The 17246-nt window shown below is 34.8% G+C and overlaps 1 protein-coding gene across 1 annotated transcript in view; it reads right to left on the bottom strand.

Annotated features, from left to right (window-relative positions):
• Positions 1–14654, bottom strand: part of LOC112032457 (helicase protein MOM1) — a gene marked incomplete at its 5' end in the record, with an annotated part of 30080 nt that extends 15426 nt beyond the window's left edge. Inside the window, 7 exons of the mRNA XM_065774753.1 lie at positions 57–984; positions 7252–7425; positions 8012–8323; positions 8420–8560; positions 9142–9396; positions 10432–10581; positions 14349–14654. Of these exons, the coding sequence (XP_065630825.1) occupies positions 57–984; positions 7252–7425; positions 8012–8323; positions 8420–8560; positions 9142–9396; positions 10432–10581; positions 14349–14654 (2266 nt within the window). The remainder of the gene's footprint in view (positions 1–56; positions 985–7251; positions 7426–8011; positions 8324–8419; positions 8561–9141; positions 9397–10431; positions 10582–14348) is intronic.
• Between the last annotated feature and the right edge of the window lie 2592 nt (positions 14655–17246).

Below are 17246 nucleotides of genomic sequence, written 5' to 3'. Positions count from 1 at the left end.
AGCCCTATCGAATAATGAATTATGTCCCCCCAAAAAGTTAAATCAGTCACATTTACCTTCCTTGTCCCCTGCATTTGTTCTTTCCTCTGGTCTACATTTAAGAAAGGGTGGATCAACATTACTGTTGACCACCTTCTTGCGTTTCTTTACAACTTCTTCACTGTCAACTTCTGATCTCCTTGGCAACTCATCAATATGTTGAACCCTTTTCCGATTCCTCTGAGATGAACCAACACGATATTTCCATGGAGGATTCTTTCCCTCCAACAATTTTGCCCAAAAAATGTGGGGTTGTGATTCATCTGATGGAGGAACTATAAGCTCCCCAGGCAATGGAGAACTCATGCTGTAAAATCCTCCTACTTGTTGAACTTTCAAAATTATAGACAAGTTACTTGTGTCAGTGGCTTCACCATTCTGAAGAAGTATGGACAAGAACTCCCGGACTATATCTTTCATCCGTGATTGTTCAGACACGGTACCTGCACTAGAGGCTGGAGTATTGCCACAATGGAACTTATCCAAATTATCAAATAAATGAGTTACCCCCAACATGAGCAGCATATGACTAGTACTCCGGGTAATGTTCTGTAAGCTTTCAAATATCTTTTTTTGCTTTGCAAGGATTAGAACATTTTCTTCCACAGTAAAAGATGAATATAAACGGAATATTTTTATCTGCTCAGGCTGTGAGTCAAGTGTTATCCTTTGCAGAGCTCTTAAATTATTCATAGGAGTCCAATCACTATCAAATATTAGTACAGTATCAACCGATGACAGTTTCACGCTTGGAAGACAGGCACGGTATTCTAATAAAAACACAAACCTCCCACACTCCTTGTTGTTGAACATATTCATAGCAGCTTCCTTCTTAGAACGTATAACACCCATTTCAACACGTTCATAAGATTCTGCACCAAATCTTTGACGCAGGAAGTCATCCAAAATATCTCCAATAGTATCTCTTCCAGAACCACCAATCGCCTGTCAATAAAAAAAAAATGTTTAGATAAGAACCGTTACAGTTGCAAACATATGCTGTGCATTTTCCAAAACATACACTGTACACAGAGATTAAGTCCCAGTTTCTTGGGTCTTGTTGGACATCTATGGATGGAAGTTAGACCTTCCAACATGCATGCTTTTTTAAATCCCTTGTATTTTGCATCTCTTTTGGGGAACTTTTAGGTATATAGCTAGTATATTCCATCATTCTCCTTTTTTATCATTGTATATTGATTTGTTATAAGTACTTTTACTTCTCAACCAAAAGAAAATCGTCAAATCAAATGCAGTAAAATGTAAAAGAATTAGAGAGTTGGCAATGGAGATCAATCCTTCCCTTGGAAGAGCATATGGAAATCAAAGGTTCTTTCTAGAGTTGCCTTATTTATTTGGACTGCAGCTTTGGATGAAATCTTGACGATTGACAATTAACGGAAAAAGATGACACTTCTAGATTGGTGTTAAATGTGTATATGTAAGGGGGAATCAGTTAGTCATCTCTTACTTCACTGAGAATGGTATTCATGGTGGTGGGTTGTGGCTTGTGGGTAGTATTTTATTCTTTAATAATTATTTTTAGGCCAAAATGCAAAACTCACCCTCTTAAGTTTCACCACTTTTTATTTCATGGTGGTGGGTTGTGGCTTGTGGGTAGTATTTTATTCTTTAATAATTATTTTTAGGCCAAAATGCAAAACTCACCCTCTTAAGTTTCACCACTTTTTATTTCATGGTGGTGGGTTGTGGCTTGTGGGTAGTATTTTATTCTTTAATAATTATTTTTAGGCCAAAATGCAAAACTCACCCTCTTAAGTTTCACCACTTTTTATTTCAGTCCTCTAAGTTTACGTTTTGTCATTTCAATCTTTTAAATTTCATTCATCCTCAATTAAGTCTTCCATTAACCATCTGTTAGTTGCTGCAGTTATCTACCCAAAAGATACCATTTTTGCCCTTTATTTAATTTTTAATTTTATATTTATTTATTAATTTTAAAAAAACGTTAACTTCAAATAAATAAATTTAAATTTAAATTTATAAAAATAAAAATAAAAAATAAAAAAACGTTGTCCCTCCATCTGAAACCTATCTTGATAAAAACAATTTCTTTCCTTAGTTTTCCTTTTTCTATCCAACCAAATCCTAAGTTGGTAACAAAGCAGTGCGTCATTATAGAGTTATGGTGGTGGAAAGCAACAGATTCCCTAAACTTTTGATGAGGGATTTCCTCCTCCAGAGCTTTTCTTTCAGATTTGCTAAGGTGCAGAGTATGAGGAGAATCCAGTTCAAACATGTCAACTCATTTAGCAACTCAAGTGGGAGATTACTTAATGCCTTGGGAAGCCTATGAGCCCAAGGTATTTACATTTTCTGGGAACCATAAGACTGAAAGGGAAGACTTGGGCGGCTTTGCTCTGATCGGACTGTACAGATTCAGTGGCTCCAGTTCCCTGTTCTCCCTCTCAATCTCTCTTTCACTCTCCTTCTCCCTCTCAGTATCGGGCTGGGCTGTGGTATCAGGTGGGTGGGATTGCAATTGTGTTCTTTCAGATGGTAGGGATGACATTGATTAATTTCTTTTTCTTTTTTTTAATTAACACTTTTAAAAAATTAATTAATTAATTAAAATAAATAAATAAAGGGCAAAAACGGTGTTGTTTGGGTGGGATAACGGCAACAACTAACAAATTATTAACAAGGGACTTAATTGAGGATGAATGAAACTTAAAGGACTGAAATGACACAACTTAAAGGACTGAAATGACAAAATTTAAACTTTTTTTTTTTTATAAGTAAGAATGTTATATATACGAATGGCTACTCTATGCATGAAGATCATAGAGCAAACCTAGAAAATACAAGGAGGAAAATGACAAAATTTAAACTTAAAGGACTGAAATGAAAAGTGGTGAAACTTAGAGGGTGAGTTTGCATTTTAGCCTTATTTTAAACAATTTTTTTTATATAAAAACAATTTCTCCACTTTTTAAGATTTAGAAACATATAAAAAAAAGTATAATAATCTCTTTTAGGAGACTTAATGGTAGCCACTTGACAGATCTAGAAGGAACATAGCCCTATCCTTGTCTGATCCATTGCCAACATGCTACCAAACCCAACCAAGAAAGCTTGAGACGGTGATTCTAGTGTCACATATGAATTCTCAATGCCCGGGCTCAGCTGCTTAGGAGAGTCATTGAACCAGCCGACTTAGACACCCAAAAATCTGTCATGAGGTCCCAATCCACACCGTCTCAAAATGCAAAAAACAAACCACTCCAAATCAAAACCTCAGGCGCCACCCAAACCCATTCCATCTCACCAATAACTGGAGTGTATCCGTCCCCAAAAACTCTGCCTCAGACCAACCAGTCACCCCAGAGCCTTAAACCACCACCACACCATGCCCAAACACTCAAGCACTGGTCACCAAAACACAAAAACTTTATGCTCAAATTCTCGATCTGAAATATTGGCAATATTCAAATGCGAAGAATCACAAATTCTCAACTAGCTATTGTTGCCACGAAGAGGCAAAGAGAAAGAATGAGCGAAAGGGGTAAGAGGATTCAATTAAGACAAGAAGGAGAGCAAGGGCTTTTGCAATTTGAAATTATTTTTTTATTATATATTTTAAAAGTGAATTCAAAACTATACCATTTTAGGAGACTTAACTGCAGCCCACTTGGCTAAATTGGATGAAAGGACCACACTGAACATGAAATGGAACTTTATGGACCCACTTGGCAAAAGTGGATGAAAGGACCACATTGAACATGAAATGGAACTTGATGGACTAAATTGAAAAATCACTAGAGACAAAATTAAAAACAGACCAAACTTAGAGGGTATAGTTCATAGCATAAAAAATTGTCTAAAAAAGACTAACTAAAAAACAAAGAAGAACAGAAATAAAAGCGAAATTACATAAGACCCATTATAAGACCTAGGGGCCACTATAATCCATGTCCAGCAAGTCCACAAATTACTAGTGCGTGTATGTATACATACTAACTCCTTAATTTGAATAAAAATAACTTTAAACAAGCTACAAGCTTCCTAATGCACAAACATGAAACTAAGACTCAATTACCAATGTCTTTTTTCCCATTTTTGGGTTTCACAACTCTCTAAGTTTTTCTGGTTGATTCTTTGTAATTCTTTTGATACTTTGTGCTCATTGTCGTGAACATGAAGTAATTCTATTTTCTCAACAAAAATTGTTTGTTTCAATTGTAACTCTAAGCAATGTTACACTACCCAATAACTTGATATTGAATTCAAATTTTGAAAATCTCACTATTGGATTAGATTACATGTTCTATATGTTCTTAATATGCATTGCCAATTTCATACCAATTGGATGTTATTAACTATTCGATCCATAAACTCATCTTCTATGTATTATTTTAAACTACAAAAATTTGCATTTAAACAATTAATTGATAAAATGGCTATTAATCTTTTGATCACCTTGAAATTTTGCAAGCATGGATAATATATGAAGATAATGCAATCCAATAGTAGATTTGTTAAAATTTGCATCCAATTAAAATATATTGAGTGGTGTAACATTGTCAAAAGTTACACCAAGTGTGACTTGAGAGAGAGAGAGAGAGAGAGAGAGAGAGAAAGAGAGTTGGGTTCAAGTTACACTTGATATATCTCTAAGCAATGTTATATCATCTAATAACTTTTTATTAAATTTATATTTCAAAAATCTCATCACTAAATTACATGGTTTTTTTATAGGCTGTATTAAGAGCAATGTTGGTAAAAGCATTTTATAGGCAAGAAAACTTATATTAAGAGCAATGTCGGTAAAGGCATCAAGCACAAGCTTGATTGAAGTAAAGAGCATAGTTTTCAAATATAATATCTCATAACTTCTAGTAGAAATATTAGTAACATATAATTAAAAATAATAATAACTTCAAAATTTATATGTTTCACCTATTAGGTAAGTGCAATTGTATAATATTTGCAAGTTCAAATTTTACCTAAGTTATTTCAATTCTTAAAAATTTTATATAGTAAATTGAAAACAATTATCAAGGGTCAATACCCTAATAATCTAGTCATAGAAGTTCAAACATAATATTTTATATAATTCTATTGTACTATATAAAAGTGTACATAGCCATGATAGTTATGATCAAATGATATATAAAAGATGTATATGATTCAATCAACATATATCTAAAAGTCAAAGACCAAAAAGCACAAGAATTGTGAATTAACCTTGTTTGTATCTTTTGAGTTATGACATGTAAATAATAAAAAATATTGTGTAAGACAACACCCCAAGGATAGTGGTTGTGTAGTAAATCATTATTCATTGTCAATTCTTTCAAGCTCAAGCAATTAATGTTGATGATCCATATCTTTTTTAGCAAAAAAATAAAAAAGTGTGCCTAGGCATGCTTTGTGCTTAATGTGCATATTCAAAAAGCTCCAAAAACCGTGCCTAAAGTGTGCTTCATTAAATGGGCTTTTTTTTTGGCCTAGCAAAGTGTTGAGAGCTTGGGGCTTCAAGCTTTGAGCTTATGCGTGCCTAAAGCACACTTTTAACAACACTAATTAAGAGAATATTACTTCATTAGAAAAATGAAATAGCCATATATATATATATATAGACACACAAACAACATAAAAGGAAAAAAGAATTATGTACAAGAAGAAAGGGAATCTAAAAATAACGAAATGGATTCCTTAAAAGTAAAACCCCATGAACGAGACCAATCAAACAAGGTCCCTACAAATAAAGCTAAGAACTGATCCCCGGTAAGCTGCATATCTTCAAAAAGACAACCATTGCACTCCCTCCAAATAATCCACATCACACAATGTGGTAACAAATTCCAAATATTTGAAGAGTGCTTTCCCAACCAGTTTATCCGTACTGCCAATAAATCAATAACCTTCTTGGGTAAAACTCAAGCAACACCAAACAATCTAAAAGAGCAAGCCTCCATAACTGAGAAACTTCCTCACAATGCAACAAGAGGTTATCAACACTCTCCATAACTGAGAAATGGAACGCCCCTTCTCCTTAAATAATCACCTGTTAGAATCTTTCTCCACGCAGCTGTCCAACAAAGAAAGACACTCGACATGGGGCCTTCACACCCCAAATGCTTTTCCATGAAAAAGAAGTAGAGTTGGATCCCCTCAAAGCACCATAAAAAGACTGTCAAAATCCCCCTTCAACTTCAACCCCCACCTCATCCTAACCCCTTCCTCATTTGGAGGATTCAGTGACTCCAAGGCAGGGCCCCACCAATTCCATTTCCCAATCATTAAAACCACGTTAAAACCGTACATCCCAACTCCACCCTTCCTCCACCGTATGACTCAATAACAAATCAACCTAGATGCCTCCTTATAAGTAGCAATCTCAAATTATATCAGAAAGGTTATTTTCAACGATTGTACCCCACACCAGCAATCATGCCAAAACTGGACCCTACTCCCCAACCCAATCTCAAAATAAATGAACTTACTAAAACTCTCCCACCCCAATCCATATACCTCGCCATAAACCACACTCATGCAAACCCCTTCGCAACTTGGAGTACCAACCCCCCCAACCGTTAGATTACATGTTCTCTATGTTCATAACACCCATAACAAGTTTCGTATCAATCGGATGTTATTTACTATTCGATCTAGAAACACATCTTTTGTGCACAATTATAAATAGAAAAACTTGAAATTTAAAAATTTGAACGATAACATAGTTATTAATTTTAGATTATCTAGTAATTTTGCAACCATGTACAGTATAAGAAAATCTAAGCCAACGGTAAATTTGTTAAAATTTGCATTCAAAAAACCAAAACCAAAATGAACAATTTTCTTGGTCTTTAGACCTATTTTTTCAAGAGCCTCTTGCATCCTGCTTTAGATATCAATATCTCCATGTAATTGAAACCCCAAATGAAAATCTGATTATCATTATTTTTTCCCCCAGTTACTGAATATCATGCAAACCTCAGATTGTCTGTTTGAAATAAGAAATTGATTCCTCAATCAAAGAATGAAGAACTATTTTTTCAAGGTTTTGTCAGATGAGATCAACATTCGACATCTTCAGGCAAAATGACAACATGTTGGTACACAACAGTAATCAAGTGCATATCAGTAACACTAGTACCAACAACACTAAAGCAGATAAGAATTACTTGAAGGGACAGAGGAGAATAACAAGTAACAAAGGCACAAATCAGTCAATAAAATGTGTACCTGAAAAAGAATAAGTGCTCTTAAACCTCGTTTTTTTATCTCCATAAGCATCAAGTCAAGAAGTTGTAGCTTGCCGCTTGCATTTATTCCAACATCTAAATACTCAACTGGTTGAAGGCCTGTAGTTAGTAACTCTTGGAGGGATGGATCCGCAACATAGGGATGATCAGAACACTGTCAAGAAATACAATTTAAGCAAAATTCAAGAAAACGTTAAAAATCATTAAGGGCTATCATTTTTCTGACTAGACTGCAAACAAATACTGCATAACTCAGCTTTCAGGGATATAGACAATATTTTCTTACGACTTTCATTCAAAAGCATAGAGGAGCACCACTTCAGATTTAAAAATGCAAAGAACATTAGAAATATCAAACTCAGATTTATAAGGTTACAGATGAACAATTAAATAAAAATTCATGATTGAAGAACTTTTTTGGAACCAACTTACCACAACAACTTCAAAATTCAAATTACCAATAGCAAAAGATAGAATCAAATTCCACCTTTAGAAATTCCCTATATTACGTATTTTCACTGGATTTGATAGTAAAACACCAGTTATTATGCAGAACTATAGCCAGACCCATGCAATATTGACATATAAAAAAAATACAAAACTTGATAAGTTTGTGATATAATCTTGGGACTGTACAAAGAAAAAGAAACACCTAAATTGTTGGACTACAAAGTTATAATGGAATAACATCCAGATCTCATGCAACCACAGCATTAACGCAACAAGTTCAACAAGCCAACCTTCCGGGTAGTAATAAGAATATCACGGAGAGCCTCAACAGAGTCATTCTTTGAAAATGAGCGAAGTGCCATGGATTTCGAGAGTAGAGTAGCACAATACAGCTCAAGCTGCACATTAGTTAACTGTGCTGGTACCCAGTACTCTAGAAACCTAGAAGAGTCTGACATGCATCCATATGCAATATACTTCGACAACCTTTCCTTCAATTTATAGACATTTTCATTGGAACTAGCTATTGAAACATCATCAGTATTCAAATCACCCGAAGAGTCAAGCACAGAAAGCAACTTAAGATATTCATCTTTGCTATCCTGCAAAATCCAGTAGCATTGCATGAGCAAACCTATGAGATTATATGTGCAAGAGTGTGCCTTATATCCACTAAAAACTAAATACAAGAAACAAACCTTTAATTGACCATTGACAAGAAGAAGCCTCCTATCAGTATGCAACATCTTAATATGTTCAAAATGTGAAGAAATTACAGAACGTTGGCACTCATCAACTACTATTGCTTCCCAACGTATGCATTCTAACATATCACGATCCTGCAAAACAAAGGAGGTCAACAAGACATGCTCATGGATAGGTTTTTTTTTTTTTTTTTGGTAAGTAAAAATCGTGAAACAAACTGTTTAGTAGAACCATTAATGATCTCTATGTAGTTTTTTTTTTTTTTTTTAGTTACAATACGCTACTAATCCCGCAACTCAAACTCTTTCCCCCCTAAATCCCTAAAAGCACTTTGTGCATGGGGAAGTGCCAATCAAGCTACATGGCTCTTGGCTGACATGCTCATGGATAGAGAAAATTGAAAAACCTGAGGCTGTGGCATTTTTTCCTTGATGAATCAAGGAAAACTTATTATCCTGGTGACTTTCTAGAAAGTAGCATGAGCTACAACAACTTTGGATGTCCATTTATCTGAACAGGAAGGGTGTAAACAGCATGCATATTTAAAAAAAAAAAAAATAGAATCCATGAATCCATATTAACTTCTTTTTTATATGCATAAGTAACCAGGTTCACATTAACTAATGGGAGAACTAATTCTTAGGACAACTTGTCACTCCTGAAGTCCAGTACAATTTTTCAAAGCTATGCACTAAAGTAAGCTGTAAAGATTTACCGTCATTATAACGTCTGGTGAGGTTATAAGTACTTGAAACAATAGGCAACCGCTATCCTCATAGAACTCTAGTGTCCTGATAAATTTCCGCATATCTTTGTTTCCATTGTAAACCACAACATAGAGAGATGGTGCCAAACGCAAGAACTCATGATCCCAAGAATATAGTGCTGTGGAAGTTGAGATGATGAGAAATGGCTGATGGGCATCAGGCTGCAAAGACAACATAAACGCAATCACCTTCACAATGCGTTCCTGCAAAAACAGAATTATCAGAACCAATGCACATGAAAATTCATCTATAAAACCAAAAAATATATATATATATATATATATATATGAAATCAAGACAAATTATTCAATGAAATAACAAATTTAGCATAAACAAATTTGTATTGTAAGGAACAGAAAAAAGACAGGCAGCGAGAGCTGAGTGACGCAGGACAAAACCAAAACTGATGCAACTCCGAAAATTAAAGAGCAGAAAAATAAAATAGCCTAGGAATTAGGACCTAGGCTTGTCTGGAATTGACACCAAACAAGAAAGAACAACCTAGGAATCAACACCTATAGTTTGCTTGCAGTAACGCCAGAAAGTTTTAACGGAAATTTTATTAATCAAGCATACCAGCTTACCTGTAAAGTGTGTCTAGTGAAGTACAATGGTGTGCTTATATAGACTACTATAACTTAACCAAAATTCATTGACTTATGAAATCCAATTATTGAATTAAAAAAATAAGTTAACGTTGGGAAAGTAATAAAATACTAATAATCTAACAATTAATATGACCTACAATAAGTCCAATAGACTAATAGTAAAAAAAATACAATTGACTTCTAAATTAAACAAAACTAAATTAATACTTGCATCACTAATGAGGCATAAGAAGTCCTTGTACCTCATAAAACTAAGCGCATTCTAATGCACAAAATTTTCAAGGCCTTCTAAGGGAACAGAACAGTTGCAAAACCACCCAACAACATTATCAAAAAAGTGCATAAGAAAACATTCATCACACGTGCAAGGAAGAATATGAATCATATGATGCTATCCAATATATATTATTCTAGCCAATATTCATGACATCATACATCATATTTCTATATATACTTAAAAAACTTATATTCATCACAAGTTCCATCAGGTTGATATCATATCAGAATAACCCACATTCAAATCAAATCCCGTGATTGGAAAATTATCAGGTCACCAGATTGCATACCTCTTAAAAAATCCAAAACATCTGACCAAAATCAGATTTGGAACAGTATTATTGATTAACTCACCTGATCATCAATAACAACTGCATTCTGGCATTTGTTCCAAAATTCACGTAGCTTGTTAACGTAGTCTAGATAATTATTGTCAAATCCAGGTGAACCTCCAGCTGTCATCTGCGACAATTTATCTGAGGAACTTCTTTCTCTCTGTGCCATCTGCAGGTAGTTGATTATAATCAACAAGAAAAGTTAGACGGAAAGGACAAGAAACAAATAACATGAATAACAAGAAACATCAAAGGAATAAATTCAAATTAATAAGTAAGAGGCAATTTCTAATTTGAAATTCTCATTCATTTATATTGGTATTTTTTTATAAGTAGAAATCCCAATCCAGTAACCAAACAGGGGTTCTAGAGTCTATTAAATGCTCCTTAAACTTGAAGGAATCAGCATTTGGTTGGTCAGAATCTGATTAATTTTTGTCATATATATGCTCCACTGTACTCAAACAAAACCAGACTTTGACCGATAAACTTTGACAATGAGAAATTGAGTATTTTTTTTTTATTATTATTATGGTTAAGTTACACGCAAACCCAATGGATCTTGAAACCACAACCTCACCCTCCACATGGATGTCCCAATTGAGCTAGACCTCATTGGCAGTATTTTGGTTAGCTACTAGTTGCACAGGTTGATTATTTCCTTTCTTTATTTCTTCTACAGGTCAATAGTTCTCCTCCTTGTCTTCCTCAGTTGACTCCACTTTCTCCTCCTACCACTAGTTTAAAGAATCTACTAAAAGCATATCAGTGTTTACGACTGCCTCCCACTGAGACTACTGACTCCTTCCCTATCATAGATCCACTTCAACACCTTCTCCTCCTGCCTCCGATATTGTTCCTTATTTTTATCTTCTTTTTTTATAAGTAATAAAAAAATTTATTGATAAAAAGTACTCTATGTTCACAATGATGTTCAAACCTTGTCTAGTGCTCAACTAGATCCTAATTCTCTTTGAATTGTCCAGCTTAAAGGTAAAGGTAGTTGTGTTTCTCACCCTATCTCCCAATTTGTATCATACACACACTTGTCTCCATCCTTTCATATTTTTTCTACTTCTGTTTCTTCTATAGTTATCCTTAAGTCTATCCAAGAGACTCCTATTCCAAGCTGGAAAACAGATATGGAAGAAGACAGCGGGAGTCTAAATGGTGCTTAGACTGCAAAAAGTACTATATGGCCTTAGGCAATCTCCCTGGCTTGGTTTGGTAATTCAGTGAAGCAGTTATCAGATTTTGGGGTGCATTGTTGCCAATTACTCAGTCTTATCTTCTAAATCTGAGAAGGAAAATTTTATTGATAGTTTATGGTGATGGCATCCTTATTACTGGTGATGAACATAAGGAATTGTTGAGTTAAAGGCAATTCTTGAAACCAATTTTTGGACCAAAGATATGGAAAGTTATGTTACTTGTTGGTTATTGAGGGAACACAACCTAAGGAATTAAGTGTTGGATATGTTGGAAGAAACAAGTTTATTAGGTTCAAACCTTGTAGCAACCCCCCTAAAGATCCTAATTTTAAACTACATACAAACCAGAGTGAGTTGTTAACAAATCCTGAGAGATATCATCAATTGGTTGCTAAGTTAAACCATCTCACCATTACTCACCTAGATATATCCTTTGCAATTAGTGTTATGCTCTCCTAGATATATTCTTAAAATTAGTGCTAAGTCAGTACTCAATAGGACCTCATCTTCCACTTTAAGAGGTTGTCCAAATTGTGAGATATCTTAAGGCTGATCTAGGACATGAATGTATAAATAGAGTCAATGGTCATTTGTGTAGAAGTCTTTATACTCTTAGACTAGGCAGGATCACCCTCAGATAGGAGATCTACTACAACATATTGCTCTTTCCTATTAGTGTTATGAGTCACTACTCAATAGGACCTTGTCTTCCACTTTAAGAGGTTGCCGGAATTGTGAGATGTCTTGAGGCTGATCTAGGACGTGGATGTATAAATAGAGTCAATGTTCATTTGTGTGTAGAAGTCTTTATAGTCTTAGACTAGGCAGGATCACCCTCAGACAGGAGATCTACTACAAGATATTGCTCTTTCCTTGGGGAAAACTTGATCACTTAGAAAAGCAAGAAGCAAATTATTATGTCCAGATCTAGCGGAGAGGCCAAGTGTCGAACTATGGCTCACACATAATGTGAACTTGTAAAATTAAGCATCTTGTAAAGGAATTAAGGTTTGATGTGCAACTGCCTCTGATTATGTTCTATGACAACCATGCAACAATCCACATTGTTTCCAATCCAGTATTTCATGAACGGACCAAACTTGAAGAGGTAGATTGCCTTCTTGTTTAAATAAAGTGGAGTGGTGTAACTGTTACTCCATATGTTACCACATGAATTATCATTCTCAAAAACAGTAAGTTGAGCATGTCAATAGGAAGCTCAACCCCATCAAAAGTCTTTCTTCTTGTCTCATGCCATATACTCCACAAAGACAACGTCAGTACATTCTCAAAAACAAAAGGTTGAGCATGTCAATAGGAAGCTCAACTCCTTCAAAAGTCTGTCTTCCTGCCTCATAACATATACTCCACACAAGACAACGTCACTACATCCCACACCTTACGTCAAAATATTCTTGGCTTCCAACTCCAACAATCAATTCAAGAAAACATTGTCATTGGCATAACCCATTTGACACCAAATAGCATAACTATTAGCAACCACAGGTCCACGTCCCCTACAAGTGGGCAATTAAGCAATAGATGATCTGCAATTTCACCATTTGAACACACATGCAACACCATTCCACTATAATCCCCTTCCTCAAACATATTAGCTAAGAATTTTCCCAAAGTTGAAGGCAACATAGAAAGCTACTTTCAATTAAATAGTCTTCCAAAAGAATGCTATGCCTATAGAAATAGGACTACAATGCACTATCTGTCCTGTTATCCCCATAGATGACGCTTCCAAGGTGTTTCGATCTGCGGCTACCAGGAAATGGAAATTAGATATTGTATTCATCTACACATCACATGCCATGGCAGGAACAAACTCATCTCCCATCACCAATTGGAAATCTGACAGATCGTGAAAATATCTTAATTTTCTTTCATAAACCCACAACATGACCGCATTCTACTAAAGCAGATGTCCATTTACCCCAATCTTCAACATAATTAACTTTCACTAGACTCCAAAGTTGATCTCATTCCTGGGCATACACCATCACCAATTTCCTAGAAAGCTTGGCTGAAAACACTCAATTTTTCTAATTTCCAAACCTCCTGTCTTAAGTGATAAACAAGTAATTTTCTAATTCCCAAACCCCGTCTAAAGTGATAAACAAGTAATTTTCAACCAAAAGGTATTTTGCTCATTCACAATACCTCCCCAAATCCCATTTCTACAATCTATTAGCCAGCTTAACAGGAAAAGTAAACAAAATAGGAAGGCATATTGGAGAGAACTATTAATGAAAATAACTCCCCTGGATCTGTATCTTCTTCCACCTTGCTAATCCCTGTTCATTCCTTCCATTAACACATTCGAAACTAACCTAGACTTAAAGAGAACCATAGTAGCAATTCCAGATAAGTGATAGACGAGGAACACACCTTACAACCCAAGAATCCGCTTGGCGTCCCTCTCTACTATTGATTTATTTAAAAGGAGGTTAGGCTTTTTTTTGTATTTTTATTTTTTTATAATTAGGTGGTTAGGATATATTTTGCTACTAATAATTTAAGAAAAAAAAAAGACTTAGGACAGAGTAGGTCCTTGGGGTCATATATTCATGAATAAAAACAGTAGCCAAAGAACAACTTTAATGCATACATATTCAAAGATAGGCACCTATAAATATAAATGTTTAAGAAATTTCATGAAGATAAAGCATCAACAAAAAATAAGATAATTTAAATGTAGTCTTGTTTCTGGGGGCACCTTATCTACTCTAGAAGTTGACCTTGCTGTTCTGCGACGATTTTCATAATCTCTAATAAGGCCCAGCCCTTCAGGTGAACATAAAAATGAAGCATTCTCCAATTCCCATGTAGCATGCTCATAGTCTAGGCTGCGCCATTTCACAAGCCATTCGTAATGGCAACCTAGATTATCACCAGCAGGCCCCTTATGATATTTATCACACTCTCTGGGAGACAATAACAATCTTTTTTGCAGCAAACGATGTGGCAATGTCCATACTTGCTTCCACTTCACAACCTGAAAAAGAAACACATATGATGGAATCAATTATCCAATTTGTTCCCACTTATCAATATCAGATTTTGTGTTTTTTGTGTTAAGAGAGTGAAAAAGACAAAACAAAAATCATATACTATATAATAAAATTTGGGTCTTCAAAGTCGTGGCTGTTCCATGTGGCTATCTTCTCTCTATGATAAGTGGTTACACTCTCATTATTTATTAAGATAATTCAGTACAAATGAAGCTCTATTACCAAAAGAGCAAGTGATGATTTAATTGTTAGGATATTTGTTCCGACTAAAACTCATTTACATAAGTTCCAAGAAATTTTAAATTCTGCTCCAACTAAATTTCTATTACCAAAATTTTAAGAAATTTAATATATAATTTAACATTATAATAGTTTATTCCAAGTAAAAATCTATAAACTAAGTTTCAAACGTTTAAAATTATACTCCAACTAAAATTCTATCATAAAAAATTTCAAGAAATCATATCATATTCTATATAATAAAAGTTTGGTCTCAGAAACCATGGTTGCACCAAATGACTAACTTCTCCCTATGACAGGTAGCATCACTGAAATGGTCAATTGTGGATGACTGCCCCACACTACATGATGTGGTGTCTGTGGAGGGAGATGAACAACCGGAGCTTCGAAGATACAGAGAAAACTACGCTTGATCTCAAATTATTTTTCCTTAGAACTTTGATAGATTGAATGTTAGTTTTGCATAGTTAGTCTTTTTGGTCTATTATTGATTTGATAGATTCATGTAATTTGCATGATTGATTGATAGTCCCCATTTTATACTCCATGTATACTTTGGTGAATATTTTTTTGATATCTATAAAATTTCCATTACCTGTCAAAAATAAAAATACACTCATTATTTTTTTTAATATGTAAATTGAATAGTTTATTAGAAGGAATGAATACTCAAATTCAAGCGCCCTTAAAGAATTACATACGAACACTAATGTGGTCCAAAAAATCAACAATGGAAATACATGGCATTCCCCCAATGAGCCCAACCGAAGTACTATATGCAAAGATCTTAAAAACTAGCCCTAATCTCTTGCATAAATTGCTCTCCATTCTCAAACGTCCGGGGGTTTCTCTCCCTACATATAGTGCACACAATGCAATGCTGATTAGCTTGCCACACAAGATTATTTCAGTGAAGCCCAAACACCCTCTCCAAAGGGTCAACAAATATATCACTTGGCTTGGCATCACCCAAATGACTCCAAAGGTCGTAAGTGCAAAAGACCAAAGTTATCTAACTGTAGGACAGTGCAGTAACAAGTGCTCAACTGTTTCTTTTTCTTTGCTTTTTTTTTTTTTTTTTTTTTTTGATAGGTAATAGATATATTCATTAATAAAAAAAGTACATCATGTTCACGATGATGAACAAACTGTACTTGAAAAAATACAAACAAATCAAAGAGAAACAGAAACAAATTGCAGGAAATCAAATACGGAAATACACTGCGTAAAACCCAAATACAAGACTACCCAAACAATGTCCCAACTAGCAAAGACTTCAAAAATTATATATCTAATAACAACCATTAGCTTTCGTTTAATAAGGTTGTCCATGGTCAATATGGGAATTCTGTTGCTGTTGATACGAAGAAAGCTACCTTATGTGGAACCTTACCAACCTAGACACCTTCACAAGGGATTGTAGATGTGGGTGCATGTCTCAAACATGCATAACAAGATCTAACACTAAACTGGCCTTTCCCATCTAGGTTCCAAACAACACAATCCTCATTCCTTTCTACAAATGTAATGGCAAATGTAATGGTAAATTAGTTGCTTTCTTCATTGTCTGGTTGTTATGGATTTGTGGTCTATAGTTTTGANATTCAGTGAGGGAGGTAGTGATTGGCTCCTGTGGAGCATCAATCAGGACTTCTCCTAATTTTATGGTATTTTCTTCTTCTTCTTTTTTATTTCTTGTGCGTTCCTAACACAGTAATGGTGGTGGTCGTGGTGGTCATGGTGGCACTGGCAATAATGGTTGTAGTGGCAACATTGCGGCAGTGTAGACTGCACAAAAGAATACAAGGGTGAGGACACAAAGGAATGGTCCACCTCTCTTGGGTTATTTTCTGCTGACTTTGAAAATATATTTTCTGTTGATGAAGGTTTTCCACCATATCAAACACCAAAAAAGGTGAAAATCAGTCTCTGAAAACAACCATTGAATCAAACAGAGGCTTAACTGAAATTCTATATTAGTCCTCCACCAGCTTCATATAGCTAGCAAAATAATTCAACTGACACTTGACATCGACAGTAGTTGTTCCATTATAACAAAATTTCCTACCATCACACTTGGTGGGGCACCAAATCTCTCTTTATCTCTATTTACAACAGAGAATGGGAAAAATGTAAATACACTTTTAAAACTTTGAGCCTTTAACCTTTTCTAATCACACCCTCTTTAAGTTTTAAATTGTTTTAACCTTGCCACCCATGCTTCAATATTTGTTTACACCCCTTCTGTCCACCATACCATTTACAATTGCTAACAGAATTTTGACATGTCATTCTTGATGTTTCAATGAGTGTATGACACAACCTGAGAAAACTGTTTTATACAATTATCTTTTGTATCAAGA

Source organism: Quercus suber, unplaced genomic scaffold (genome assembly GCF_002906115.3).
Source record: "Quercus suber isolate HL8 unplaced genomic scaffold, Cork oak 2.0 scaffold_98, whole genome shotgun sequence".
In the NCBI taxonomy this organism is placed as follows: domain Eukaryota; kingdom Viridiplantae; phylum Streptophyta; class Magnoliopsida; order Fagales; family Fagaceae; genus Quercus; species Quercus suber.
Note: the sequence above shows the minus strand (reverse complement) of the source record. Positions and strands in the feature narration are given on the sequence as shown.